This window comes from Tachypleus tridentatus, chromosome 10 (assembly GCF_004210375.1).
Source record: "Tachypleus tridentatus isolate NWPU-2018 chromosome 10, ASM421037v1, whole genome shotgun sequence".
Taxonomy (NCBI): Eukaryota; Metazoa; Arthropoda; class Merostomata; order Xiphosura; family Limulidae; genus Tachypleus; species Tachypleus tridentatus.
This window is the reverse complement of record NC_134834.1, coordinates 128,817,159-128,831,740: the sequence shown is the minus strand read 5'-3', so window position 1 is coordinate 128,831,740 and position 14,582 is coordinate 128,817,159. Positions and strand designations below refer to the sequence as shown.

The window sequence follows — 14,582 nt, the reverse complement described above, 5'->3', positions numbered from 1 at the left end:
ATTAATGTCAATATATTGGTGTTTTGGGCTAGGAATTCTTATACTTTAGGTGTATGTGACTTGTTGGTGATAAATTTGAAAATAAACAAACAGCACACATAGTTGTATCATAAACACTATACATTCTCTTTTTCTTGTTAAAAGTCCACTTAAACCAGTTCAGTAACTTTAGAATATGATTGAAAAGGTAAATTATTTTTCTCTATTTTTACCACAATAGTATCCGTGTATAATTCACTTATACTGTCATGTGAGTTACTACAGTTGTATCCTGAACTTTTTATAGTTCCAATAATTATCTTCTAACTGTATGTACAATAATTGTCTGCTTTTCATCAAAGTCCACACAGGTGGGTTCAGTTAGTTTAGAACACCCTTTGGTGAGACAAAGTATTCTTCTTATCTTTTTCAAACTGTTAATCTCACTCTTAACACATCATCATTAGGCCATTCACTCCCACAACAGTTAGGTTTATGTTTTCTAACTTTTCTGTGACTGAACTTTATGTTCATATGACTTTGCTCTCTTTTTTCACTCAACAGGTCTCAACTATTTGTACATCTATCACTTTGACTTTCTAGGAATTTTCATATCCTCAACATCAGTGGATTCTAAACACAATGTTTGATAGCTTCAATATCAGTAAATTACAAACATACAGTAAATTAATAATAGTACTTACACTGAACAGCCCTATACATTTGGCAATAAGTTGGTAGTCAATTTCAGTTCAGTCTTGCCACATCTTTATTATTCCTTCAGGTAACTACGAAGGTAAAGATAATTTTTGTTTTTCTTAGTGATTGTATTTTCACTCAACTTTTCTCACTTTTAGCTTTTAGTAAACATTATAACCTCTTTTGCATTGAAAATCAGATTTTAAAATTAAATATTTTTACTAAAGATTTTTGTGTGAATTTGTGGAGCTAAAGTTTGAATACCCTGAGTTTTAGATCAAAAGTACTTTTAATTTTAGAATTTTCAGATTTCATTTGCATATTCTTTAGGACCTCCTTAATTAATATAAAAGGTTTTTATTGCAACTTTATATTTCGTTGTTTTCACTAAACTTACACTTCACTGAATCTATCCATTTCAATAATCTTGTAACCAGCACAAAAAATATTAAATAAATCTGTTACCCCTTTTTTTTTTCTAGAATGACTGGAGATTGTAACAAGCAGTTAGTTATTGATATTAAAATACTGGGTCCTCTATTTTTGACAAATATTTAAATTTAATTTTATTGATTTATTGCTTGTAGAACCATGATTTTGTAAAAATCATGCATAAAAAAGCTCAACTGTAAATTGTGCAACGACCACTAGCTCCAGTTATATAAATGAATTATGTAATTCATGGGACACTTGCATGTACACCTTTTAACTTTCTGATTTTTACATTGTGGTTACTTTTCTAAAGTAAGCAAAAATATTCACACAAAACATTGAAGTACTTACATTTGGTCTCTTTCTTTTGGCTCTTGGCCTACTAATGAAACTGTTTGTTTTTTTTAGAGATGGTACTAAATACTGAAATTGCAGGCCAAGGTAATGTTTTTCATCAGTATAAATAACCTTTACAGGCTGTAAACATTTTGAAATAGAGTTTGCATTGCATTTGATGTATACAATTTTGAAAAGGCTAGGACAAATTTTAATGTATATTTTTGATTATCTTACTAGGATTCAAAGATTGTTGTCACATTTCTTCCTGTAGGACATTGTCCAGGATCAGTCATGTAAGCTTACTAATGTATACTCGCATAATGTAAGTCATTAGTCTACTGTGGATGATACTGCATTAAAACTTCAAAACATGGTCCAGGAACAGTTCTTTAATTTGTGTGTGTGTGTGTTGATTTTCTCTGATGAAGTGTTGCTTATCTTGTTATAGGTTGTGATTTTTGTGCTGTTTTGTGGATTTCAATATAATTACAATTTCAAAAAATATATATATAAAAACTGAATTAGAAGTGAGATGGAGACATTCATTTGACCTGGGATGTTTTTTTCCTAGGGCTTCTAAAATTGCTTTTTTTGTTGATCATGGTGAGAATTTGGATTCTGTTTTCTGACACTTTTCTTTACTATGCTGGCTTCTTGCAAGTCCAATTTGAATTTTAATGCTTTTTTTTCTATTTATCCTTTGAACTTGTAAGATTGTTGATAGAGGGGTGGGGAACTATTTAGTTTCTCTTCCTCGTGTTTTTTTCTGGTTCAGGCTGGTATATTTACTGTTTTATTATGTGACAGGATAGGTATACCTTGTAACCTCCTTGTTTGTTTGCTTGTCTGGGTTTTCTGCTTCCTGTTAGAAGTATACTTTTTGGCTACTGACATGTTGATGTCATAAGTTGGAGTTTTTTGCCATGTTTCTATGACTTTCTTTTTCCCCTTGAGGCCCCCGCTGGTACAGCGGTAAGTCTACGGATTTACAATGGCAAAATCAGGGGTTCAATTCCCCTCAGTAGGCTCAGCAGATAGCGTGATGTGACTTTGCTATAAGAAAATGCACACTCTCACCTTGGGTACTGCTATATCTTGATAAGTCCTTTCTAAGTTTGTGGAAACTAGGAAAGGGGATGCATCCATCTCTGCAATTCTTTTGCCATATGTTTCTCACCTCAGCATTCAGTTGCAACCTTATAATTTTTTTTGGCTTGTTAAGCCTGGAAGTGTTATGTAACCCACTTTACCTCAGTTTGTGGTGATCACCTTGACTGGGTTTGTTTTTTTTTTGTTGTTGTTTGGTTTAGTTTTGGATCCTTCAGTTTCCTTTAATTGCCCTTATTTCCTTGGATATAAATTCCTAAACATCCATTTTGCATATTTTAGTCTCTACAAGTACATCTTCTGAGTTACATCTCAGCAGATTCAACACATTTGTCTTTTGTTGGCCATTTCTTTTATCTTGTGCTGGATGTTTTGTGAGCCAATATTCACACTTTTCACAGTGTGTTTTTTCCACATTTTTTACATGCTTGGGCAGCTTTCTTTTGGAAGTTTTTCCTTATACCATGATTTAAGAACCCAGAATGATAATACACATAAAACAAACAGTCCTATAACTATCATAATTTAACTTGCTTTCTAACAATGGCATAAGGACCATAAAATAATTTCCAGAACTTCTCAATCTGAACACAGGGAGAGAAATTATCAAACTGTAGATAAAATAAGCATTACTGTAGGCTTAAATTAATGAAATGTAACATGTCATTTGATAAATTAAAACTTTAACTTTCTATTGGTTATAAATGATATAGTATAAAATCTTAGGACAATTGGCAATTAGTGAAAGATATTGTGACAGGTTGGTTTGGCGAGTGTCTGATTTTCTGTTTTATAACTCCATAAATGAATGAGATTGAAGGGTACAAAATTTGGACTTTGCCTTAGTAATATTTGTATTATAACAAGAATGATTAATTTACCTCAAACTTCCTATTTCAGAGAAAGTAGGTAAATAAATTAGAGAAAGGAGAAGAACCAGAGAACAAATATCACAGTTCTTAACTAGAGGAGATTGAGAATTTTTTTAAATTATTTCCTTTCAAAATTAAGAAGTTAAATCTTATATTATAATTTGATTTATTAATTATGTTTTGATGTCAAGTTTATCCATATAAATTTATTAGAAAATAGTTAAATTAATTTTTGAATGAAACTTATAAAAGTCATAATGTGTACTTTGACCTACTCATAGTTAGAGGGTTAAATAAGCAGTAAGATTAACAGCTTGCAATTCACTTTTTTGCATTTGTAAGTTTTGGAAATGATATCAAACAGTGTCTGCTATGCCTCATATGGTGTCTTTGCATTGTAATCTGTTTACTTCTAATTTGGGCAATGTTGTTGAACTGCCCTGTTGTACCCTTTACAATGCTAAAATCAGGGATTCAATTCCCCTCGGTAGGCTCAACAGATAGTGTGATGTGGCTTTGCTATGAGAAAATGCACACTCTCACTTTGTATTTATACAACAAAAATATTGTAATGCCAATGCATTCCTTACAAAACCTCATAAGATTTTGGTCAAGTTTAAGTATTTTGTGCACAAAGGATAGCATTGTTCTAACTATAGCTTTCTAATACAAATATCATTTATCTATAGTAGTTATTTGTAGTCTTATTTTTAAAATAGCTTGAGTGCAAGATGATTTTAATTTTAAGTAAAAGGTACTTTTCTTTATTTTAAAGTTTTCATATTTCATTTGCATAACATTTAGAACCTTGCAATCCTTCTGTAGATTTGCAGTGACAGATTTCATCCTTGCATTTACTGGTCAAGATTTCGCAGTTTGTTTAGAGCAGTGATGATGTTTAAGCCTCATAACCTTTGCTTTATACTTCCTTCTTCTTTATGTTGGTGTTATTTGGTACATTTCTTGTGGCTTACGTGATCTTTTCTTGATCAGAATTATTTTATTTTTGTAAATCCTCTCTTAAAGTCCTGTTTTTTTGTTCTTGTCTAAATTTTCTCTTTCTTCTTTGGTTTCATTACACTGTTTTGTCATTTCCGTAAGATTTTCAATCTCATTTCAAGCATATGTCATCATCTTGAAATTGTTTGGATTTCTATGTCAAAATTAGTCTATTTATGATGCGAGTATTGTAATGGTTTCAAATGTTGGTCAAGTTAATTTCATTTATTCAGTACAAAGAATAATAAAAAGTCCAATACATTTTATGATAATAAAAACACTTTTCTGTAGTTTCAAATTTCATGTTTAGTGTAACCAAGATTTACTAGTTTGCATAACTTCACAATTAACCATTGTCTAGCAGAAATTCCACTTGCGTGTTAATTCCATATGATTGTTTGTCATATGAAATACAAATGGTATTGGCAGAAGTAAATTACATAACTGAAAGTAACAGACAAATTTACTGAATCATGGAAACAAATGTTTTAAGACAGCATGGGACCTATTGGTTCATTTTGGCCATTTCAAACTGTAATTAACTTGCACACGTGCAAAAAAGAATGACTTAAAGTCATTCCTTATCATTCATATACATATTAAGCTTTTTTATAAAATAACTTTCATCTACTACATCTCCAACATCTGAATGCAATTCATTCCAAAGGCCAACCACCCTAAGAAAAATAATTGTTTTAGCTGAAGATGACTCCTACACTGCCAGAATTTATACTTGTGGCTCTAATCCTAATATTTTCAGTGTTAAGTATGAAAACAATCTTAAACAATCTAATGAAATCCCCCCCTAACTTGTTTTTTCATGAAAAGCAGTTTGAGAGATATTAGCTTCTCCTCATATGACAACCCCTCCATCCCAGGAACCATTCTAGTAACCCTTCTCTAAACCCTTTCCAACAATTCAATGTCTTTCCTAAGCTAAGGAGCCCAAGACTTAATCAGTGGCATGTACAATAACCTCTTTGGTCTTGTATTCAATATTTCTGTAGATGCAACCTAAAATTCTATTTATTCTACCACTAGCAACAGCACACTGCTTGGATAGTTTTTAAAGACTGATCAACTATTGCATCAAGATCCCTTTCTTTCATGACACTGGTAGCAAACCATTTCTTATTCAAAAAGCCGGTTTGTCTCACTAACTAAGGCATAGAAATCCTTTAAGCTCAAAAGCTCAAGTATTCTTTTAAAATATATATATCTGATGCATCACAAAACTAGCAGAGAAAAGTGCAAATGTCTTTTAGCTCCAGAAGGGAAAACATTTGAAAATATTAAAAAATATAAAACAGTTTGTGTCCAGTTCAGTATGCTAATAAGCTGAAGAAAGAACCAGATTTAATTGCAGAATTAAAAGAAGAAAAAGTTGAACAGATGCAGGTATCCACAGAACAACCAAATTAACTACAAAAAGAAACTTCACAAAAATTTCATTTGACAGCAGTAAAGACATCATAGAGTGACAGTATTCATATTATAGTAAAAAAGATGGTGAATTTTGTGAAAAACATAATTCCTAAGCTGAAAACATTCTACCTTGAATGCTCATTACTAGAGTATATTATCGTATGGATATTATTATACCAATACTTGAGGTATTAAGGAAAAATAGAAAATAACATGCATATTGTACACTTTGAAATAAACATGCTTTCTTTGTATATAGAAAATAGAAGAACTCGTCACATGAGAAACAATACTGTGCTCTCCGAGTACTTTAACATTTTCTTACTCTTTTATTGGCATATTGTATTATGTTTACTCTACAGCAATGATGACATTTGTGCGTAAAATATCTAGTAGTATTCTAGATGTATACTTTCAAAGCATGATTGAAATGAAGGTCACAAACACAGATTTCTCATTTCTCTGCACAACAAAACTGCTACACATAACTTAGTGTTTCTCAAAAGTAAAAAATGAAATAAAACATTTTCCTTGCTATTCTCATGTATCTAGCTATTTATATTGAAATTCCGTAATTCATCTATGTACTTAGACATTTATATGCATTCAAATATAACACCTGAAATCTGACACATTTTGAAGTATGAGTAATATTCTCTTAAGAAATCTTGTTTGCACGAGATTTGACTATTTTGTTATTGTATGGTTGGTATTCATGTTTCTCCAAATAATGAAACCACTCAACTTTTCTGTTACTGATGATGATGATCTCATTTATCAGGAAACTTGGAATATAAGCTGGGGTATTGTGCAGATAGACACACACACAAAATATTCTGTGAAATGATTCACAAAACTTATAAATTCATTCATATAAAGAACAGATGATAGTTTATTTATTTATTACAGAAACCTGATGGTGGGGGAATGTTGCACTGACACTAAAGTAGTGTTGTGTGTGATTCAAGTGTATTGGTAACAGTGCAATGCAGTTATATTCTTTTGGAGCACACTACAATTGTGCTCTGCAGGTACTGCATACCCTAAGGTTATTTGACACTTTAACAATATTGTGAAGCAGTATAAATCATTTACTGGTCAGCAATGAGGCTGGATCATAACTTTTGAATTAAAAAAATATTTTATCCTGTATGTCATCATTCTAAACAGACTTATGAAATGAAATATAAGTGGGACTAGACATCCATTGCATATCACATACAATTTGCATAGAAGTTTAATAATGAAGTATAAAAAAAAAAAGATGCAGTATAATGAAATGGGGAAAGAGCTGGATGAAAAAGATTTTTTTTTCCATGAGAATGTCAAATTGATGAAGTAAACAAGAAATACAGATTAAACAGTAACAAAATATATATATATAACACTTTTGAAATTCTAAGTTTGGCATAATTTTTTATCCTTTAAAATTTGATGTATTTATCTAATTGGTAATTATGTTTTATAGTGATGTCAGGAATGCTATGACTCAATAGATTAAGATCCTTGGTAGAACTAAATTGTTTTGTAAGTTTCAGTTGAAACAATAAAATGCTTTCATTGTTATGAACTGTTCTGTGTTCTCTTCATTTGTAGTAAATATTTTAAAGACAAACTACGTCACTTGTGTCACATGTATGATAATTTTGAAGAAAAATATTATCTTTGAAATAATTTCCTGTTTCTTGTAGGATTTTGTAGGTATGAATGGCACAGTGTTATACACTGGGGATTTTCGTTGGGGTGTTGGAGACGCTGCTCAATATTCTGCATTGTATCATTCCTTTAGCCAGTAAGTTTTAATTTTCTTTGGATCGTGTGGTATTGTTAAAATGAAGTAGTTTTTATCACAAATCTTTATTCAATAGTATACTGGGTTGTATGAAACAGCTTTTGCAAAAACAAGCATCATAAAGTGTACATGATTTTGAGGTACAACAGAAGTTGTTGTCCACCACTTCATTTCAGGCATATGCTGCTGCACTTCATTCCACTACTACAGTGGGAGTGCAGACAGATCTCTCTGTGCCTTCAAAATAATTGTTCTCAAAACAAATGAAAATCTTTTGACCTCCATGGTTAAAAAAGTTGATGAATCAACTTCAACACCCATCTCTTTCCCTTACATACATTCCAATTAATCCCAAGATACACTTTTCCTCTGATAAATCTTTTTCTCCCACCCCAAGATGCAAACTGATCATTTGTTGACATCCTCAGTCACTGGAATCCTTTTCCAACAGCAAAGACCTGCCCAGTCAACCCAGGGCAGGATCCATGGAGGTCAATAGACCTTCCTGGAATAAGGACATTAAAGAAAAGAGACATGGTCATAAACAGAAGGGTTCTTCACCCAATTCGCCAACACATAAGTAAAAAATGGCCACCTCAATACAACGGAACTGTCAAGGTTTACGCTTTAATCTGGATGACATTAAAACACTGATTTTTTTCCTACCATCCTGTATGTCTTTCCTAACAGGAACATGTGTGAAACATATCGATACAGTAGCCTTTCGGCAGTTTTCTTTGTACAGAAATGACGGGCTGTGTGATGGAGGATGGTACTGTTGGTTCATCAGCCATCCGTGTTTCCTTGGGTCATACCAACATTGTTTTCCTACCTGTCGTCTGGAGAGACATATGATCAATCAGAGCTAGATGTTCTTATTGAACAGTTGCTGTCTCCCTTTTGAATCGTGGGGACTTTAATGGCATCATCTTCTCTAGGGAAGTGCTGATATTGATAGGAGGAGTTGCTTTGTAGAGCATATGCCCTCTGATCACAAACTTTCTCTTTTCAGTACTGGTTCTTCTACTTATTGTCATCCATCTAGTCTGTCCTTTACTGCTACCGATCTCTCAATTTGCTCTCCTTCACTATTATCCCATTTTTCATGGAGGGTTTACAATAACCCACAAGGCAGAGATCATTTACCTATAATTTTGAGGGAGACTGGCCATGGTCACGTGCCCTGGTGGAGACTGGATCACACAAACTGGCCCTCTTTCACTGCTCTTGCAGAACTTGATTCTGCCATCGTCTGTAGCCCATCAGTAGATGACTGTGTGGCAGCAGTAACTGACTGTATTATACATGCAGCTGCTCATTGTATTCATAAAACCTCAACACATTTTCCATGATATCCTCTTCCGTTGTGGAATCCTGCCTGCCACATGGCAAGGAAGGCTCAAAACCAGGCCTAGGATACTTACCATAGATATCCCACACTCTCGAACTACATCACTTTCCAGTAGGCCCATGCACATGCTCGGTGAATAAGATGTCAAAGCAGAAGGAATCTTGGATTAAGGTCACAACCAGCATATTTTCTACCCATTTCCAAAGTCATATGGGACAAGATTTGAAAGGTTAGGTGGCAATATAATTCTGTCACCCTGTCCATCTTGCTCTCTGATGGCCAGGAAGTAGGTGATACCTGAAACATTGCCGATACTCTAGCTGAAAGCTTTTGCCAGGTATCTACACTTCTGCTTCTTCCTCCACCTTTTTATCCATCAATACTCAGGCAGAAAGATCACTTCTTTCCTTTTGAGCTGATTGTCTCTATTACTATAATCATCTCTTTACATTGGTGGAACTCAAATTGGCCCTCCATCAGTCTGGCAGTACATCAGTTGGATCTGATGATATGCACTATGAAATGCTGCACCATCTATCTCCTGCTTCTCTTGCTATTCTTCTGATTGTTTTTAACCAGATCTGGTAAGAGAATGTTTTTCCTGATGCCTGGCACCAGGCTGTTGTTCTACCTTTCTCTAAGCCTGGGAAGGATCCCAAGTTTCCTTCAAACTACCATACAATTGCTTTGACGAGCTGTCTCTGTAAGACCTGAAAGAGGTTGGTTAATGCTTGTCTTGTCTGGTTCCTCGAATCAAACAACCTCCTTTAGCTCAATCAGAGAAGCCTTTCTAAAATGACAACATCTTGTATCAATATTCTGTGACATTGAGAAGGCTTATGATACAACACGGATGTATGGCATTTTGCGAGATCTCTATATATATGGGTTATATGGCCATTTCCCCATTTTTATTAAATATTTTTTAATGGACATATGGTTTTGACACTTTCCTGTTCTTTTCTACAGGAACTTGTAGTCCCTCAGGGCTGTGTTTTGAGTGTCACACCTTTCAGTATGAAGATTAATGCCATCACTGAACATTTCCCTCTCACTTTTGCAAAAGGGCTCTATGTCGACGACTGACATGAGATGTGAAAGTCATGAGGTAGATTGAGTGGCAGCTACAGACTCCCCTCAATCGTTCACAGAAGTGGACCACAGCAAACGGCTTTAATTTCTCTCTCTCTAAAACTGTTTGCATACACTTTTGTCACCAATGGGGTATTCATTCTGATTTTGATCTCCATATCTGTGAAGTTGAGCTGCCTGTGGCTCCTGAGACAATGTTCTTGGGGCTTATATTTGAGAGTAAACTGACCTTTCTACCACACATCAAGCAGCTATGGGTCAAATGTACAAGAGCACTGAACATTCTCCATGGCCTCTCTTCCACCACTTGGGGAGTGGATCGATGTTCTATGCTAAAGATATATTGTGCTCTTATTCGATTGAAACTTGACTATGGATTACTGGTCTATGGCTCTGCCAGAACCTTGGCCTTAAAGATGCTTGACCCCATTCATCATCAAGGATTTCAGTACTGAACTGGCAAAGTGCTTATACACAGTCTGATGAACCTTCTTTGCACCTCCACTATTTGCAACTGTCTTTACTATGTGCTCTGAAACTTCTTTCCTTATCAAAGCATCCCACCTGGGGTTGTGTCTTTCTTCCTCGGTGGACCATACTTTTTTCAGAGCAGACGATCTGCCATTGCTCCTTTTGGCCTTCCTATCCAGGTGCAGTTGGATGAATTGGGTCTGTCCTCGGATAACATTGCTGTATGCTCTGGTAAGCCCATCCCACCATGGCTTCTTACAGTCCCCAAATGTAACCTATCTTTAAGTCATCTGAGAAAAGCAGACACTCCCAATTGGAAATACTGTCTGTTGTTTGCTGAACATCTTTCAAACCATCCTACCATTCCTATTTATACAGATGGTTCAAAATCAGGTGACTGCATGGGCTCTGTCATGGTTTGTTGTGGTCTAGTGGATACATGCAGAATCCCTTTCTACAGCTTCTGTGTTCATGGCTGAACTGTATGTCATAGAATCACATAGATCACATAGAAGCTGAGCAATACTCAAACTGCACTATTTTTACTGACTCGCTTAGTTCTCTACTGGTCCTGGAATCACTTTGTGTTAGTTCACACCCTCTTCTCGCTGATATTCAAAACCGACTGGCCCATTTTTCTTTAACATCTACTTCTATTCAGCTTTTTTGGGTACCAGGCCATGTTGGTATTTATGGGAATGAGCTTGCCAACACCAAAGTAAATCTATCTGCTCTGGCTCTATCATTGCTGTGCCTGTTCCATACATGAACTATGGACCTGTATTCAAGGCTCAGCTCTGTGGCAGTTGGCAGCCGACTTGGAGTGAGCAATACAGAAACAAGCTTTTTCAAATAAAACTCTATATTGGACTTTGGCTGTCTTGCTTCTGTAAGGATCAGAAAGAGGAAGTTCTTCTAACTAGATTATGCATTGGTCACAGTTTTTTAACTCATCGTTTTCTTTAATCTGGAACTGATGCACCAGTATGTAACACTCAGGTCACAATAAGCCACATTTTACTCTCTTGCTGTCATTATGACTTTCAACGACAGCACCATTTGAAACACATTCTGTTCCAAGGTTTATCCGTAACATTAGACAATGTTATTGGTGATGGTGACACTGTCCACCTTAGAAATGTTTTTAGTTTTTTAAATGCCATTTAAGTTTTTTAATTTATACATTAAACCTTTTTTAATGCCATTCCCTTTTAAGAATCAATGTACATCTAGTTCAATTTGAAATTAGAAAATCCCATAAAGTCAAATAACTCAAAACCAGGACTGTAAAGGCCAACTTCAGGTGACTAATGCTGCTGTTTGAACTACCTGTTAGTCATCCTGGCAAGTTATTTTCAAAATTTTGCTACGTGTCTTTTAAAACTTTTATTACTTTACTTTTTGAAAATGGCCATAATGTCAAATAACTCAGAACCAGGACTGGAAAGGCCAACTTCAGGTGACTGACGGTGGTTTTTGTACTTACCTGTTAATCTTCCTGGTGAGTTATGATAATTACAGTTGTGCTACAGAAACTCCTTTACAACTTGTATTACTGTATTGTTTTCTTAACGTTGCAGACTAGATGTAAACATTAGTTTTATGCTATTTAAGTGTTTTTATGTTTTACCTAATTTCCTTTTATGAATTTTAGTAAATTTACTTTAATTTTAACTTTTTACCAGGTGTTTGGTGCAGATAAGAGTAGCTGCTTTGTGCCATAAAACACCAAATCAACCAACCAACCCTTCAGTAGTCTCATTGCAAATAATGGATCTGGAACTTAAATCCACTAGATCTTTCAGTCTCTTTCACCAAGGACACCATCTTTATTTTTAAGTGGTGGTTGGTTTAGATCAACCCTGCCATTAATGTGTATGTGCCCTTCTGACCTGAATTTATTTCTTCACATAGTCTTCCATTCAGGGATGAGGTGTGTCAGGTAATCTAGAGTAAGTGAATGAAGGATGAATCTTCATTCTGCATTAATAACTCAGATTTTCTTGTTTTCTAGTAAACAAAAGTTCTAGTTTTAGATTTCTTGGAGGGGAATGTCCTCATGAGGCATTTCATCAGTTCCACAGTAAACTCATAAATTGCCATCATGGAGACATACATTTTCAGGGCTGTGTTCTTTCTCTACAAGGCTTATTCCATTCATATTATTTTTGCCATTTTCTTTGGGTGATGAATTTCATAGATTGCTAGTCTGCTGTCACTTTCTCCTGACCAAATGCATTCTCCATTGTGTGGTTTTCTGATAGATTTGCTCTCAGTTCAGTCTACCAGTGATCGCTTTTGACTCATTAGTTTTTTCAACTACAAGCTTTGGAGTTTTCAGTTCCTCATCCTCAGGCTTATGTGGTAGATGCATCCAGTCCTGATTGTATGAGATTCCTCATCTATGCTTTTACCCGTAGTTTATCTGTTACTCGGATATATTTTGATTCCCTACTTGTGAGTTGCTGCTAGTCCCAGATTGGCCAGTCTAGCAATGATTTCCTCTTCTATGGTATCTTCAAGTGAGTCCAACTCTCCAAATTCCCCTTTGGCTATCTTTCTTGAGGCATCTTTAATCCCACATTCTACTCCAAGACTTTTTTCAAGCTCATTAGTGTTTAATGTCTAAAGTTGTCTGGAATGTGGCTTACAAAGAATTTGTACTCACTTTGCCAAATGTGCCCATCATATCTGGTTTTCACCTGCTGTTTAGTTCACACAACATTTTCAACTACTTTTAATTATTCTAAACATCTGCAGGTTTTGGACTCCTCAGTGCTATCCAGCATTCTTCCAAAATGGCTTTTTCAATTAGTTAATCAGGATGTTATGGTGGTATTACATGCTTTATCATGACAACCATTTGAGTCTTTAGCCTCTTTTACCATGTATCCCTGTCCCTTAATGTGATATGTTTGGCTGCTGGCATGCTGATATCATAAGTTGGAGTTGTTTGCATGTTTACAGGACTTCTAAAACCCCTTATGTCCTGCTATACCTTTATAGGTCCTTTTTTTTTCCCTAAGTATCTGGCAACTAGTAAAGGGGAATGCATCTCTCTCTACAATTTTTTGCTATCTATTTCACATTTGTACAACCAATTGTAATCTGATAATTTATTTTGGCCTGTCAGGCTTGGAGGTCTTATGTAACTCACTTTACCTCCTTCTGTGTTGATAGTCTTGACTCTCTCTCTATTCATTGTGATCCTTCAATTTCTTAAGTTTTTCTTCAAACTTTTAGAAGTGGACTAACAAATATCCATATTGCATATTTTGGTCTTTAAATGTCTGGGGGGACATTTTACTGGTCAGTATTCTAACTTATCTCAGTGCTTTTCTCTCATATTCTTTAAATGATCTGGGAGTTTTCCACTATCCCCATTTTAATAGCATCTGCTGGATTATAATGTGGAGGGTCACTTCTGTTATCATCCTTTCTATTTATTTTCCAGGATCCTTTACATCTTGTTTTCACCAGATACCACTCTGTGGCAAGTGTTGCCCAGGCAGGTATGCATTTATCAATCCAGTTCCACACTAGCAACTAATTTGATTATTATTACTACTGGTTGCAACAACTTCTGTATAAATTAAGTGTTTTAGAAGACCATCTAGGCACTTACCAAATGGTTTTAATATATTATCATTTGCCAACACTTGGAGACTATCATGAGTAAAGCTAATGGGGATTCTGCTCATCCCTGCCAACCTTAAGACTGACATGGTTGATTTGCTTTAAAAAAAAATGTAGCAAACTTTGTTCACAAACTGCACAGTTTGCCGAGCACTGTTCTTCAGGCTCCTCAATGTACATCACCCCCATATTTTCCTAGTGGAGCTAGAGAGTCCTAACCACACCCAATTTCCAGTTAATGGAGTAGTAGACAGAGGATTTTCCTTAGGAGTTTTAGAGTGTGTTTCTCCACTCTTAGGGAAGAATGCTAAGTTTGGGAGGTCCCTGGATGTTTTTATCCAGTTGTATGTAGGAGTGGCATCAGCCTCTGCAGGAGCCTACTTGTAAT

General features: G+C 35.1%; 1 protein-coding gene across 19 annotated transcripts in view; it reads left to right on the top strand.

Moving 5' to 3' along the window:
• Positions 1–14,582, top strand: part of LOC143230285 (uncharacterized) — a 55,239-nt gene that overhangs the window by 20,164 nt on the left and 20,493 nt on the right. For 5 of the 19 annotated variants that reach the window (XR_013016331.1, XR_013016336.1, XR_013016333.1 and 2 more), the window contains one exon: positions 1,519–6,687. The exons of 2 other annotated variants lie outside the window; for them this stretch is intronic. Coding sequence is in view for 5 of the 17 variants with exons in the window: in XM_076463541.1 (XP_076319656.1) it covers positions 7,544–7,644 (101 nt within the window). In the remaining 12 variants the exon portion in view is untranslated. Of the gene's footprint in view, positions 1–543; positions 855–1,518; positions 6,688–7,543; positions 7,645–14,582 lie in introns of those variants that run through there. 12 more of the 19 variants (XM_076463541.1, XM_076463539.1, XM_076463542.1 and 9 more) reach the window with 7 other exon arrangements.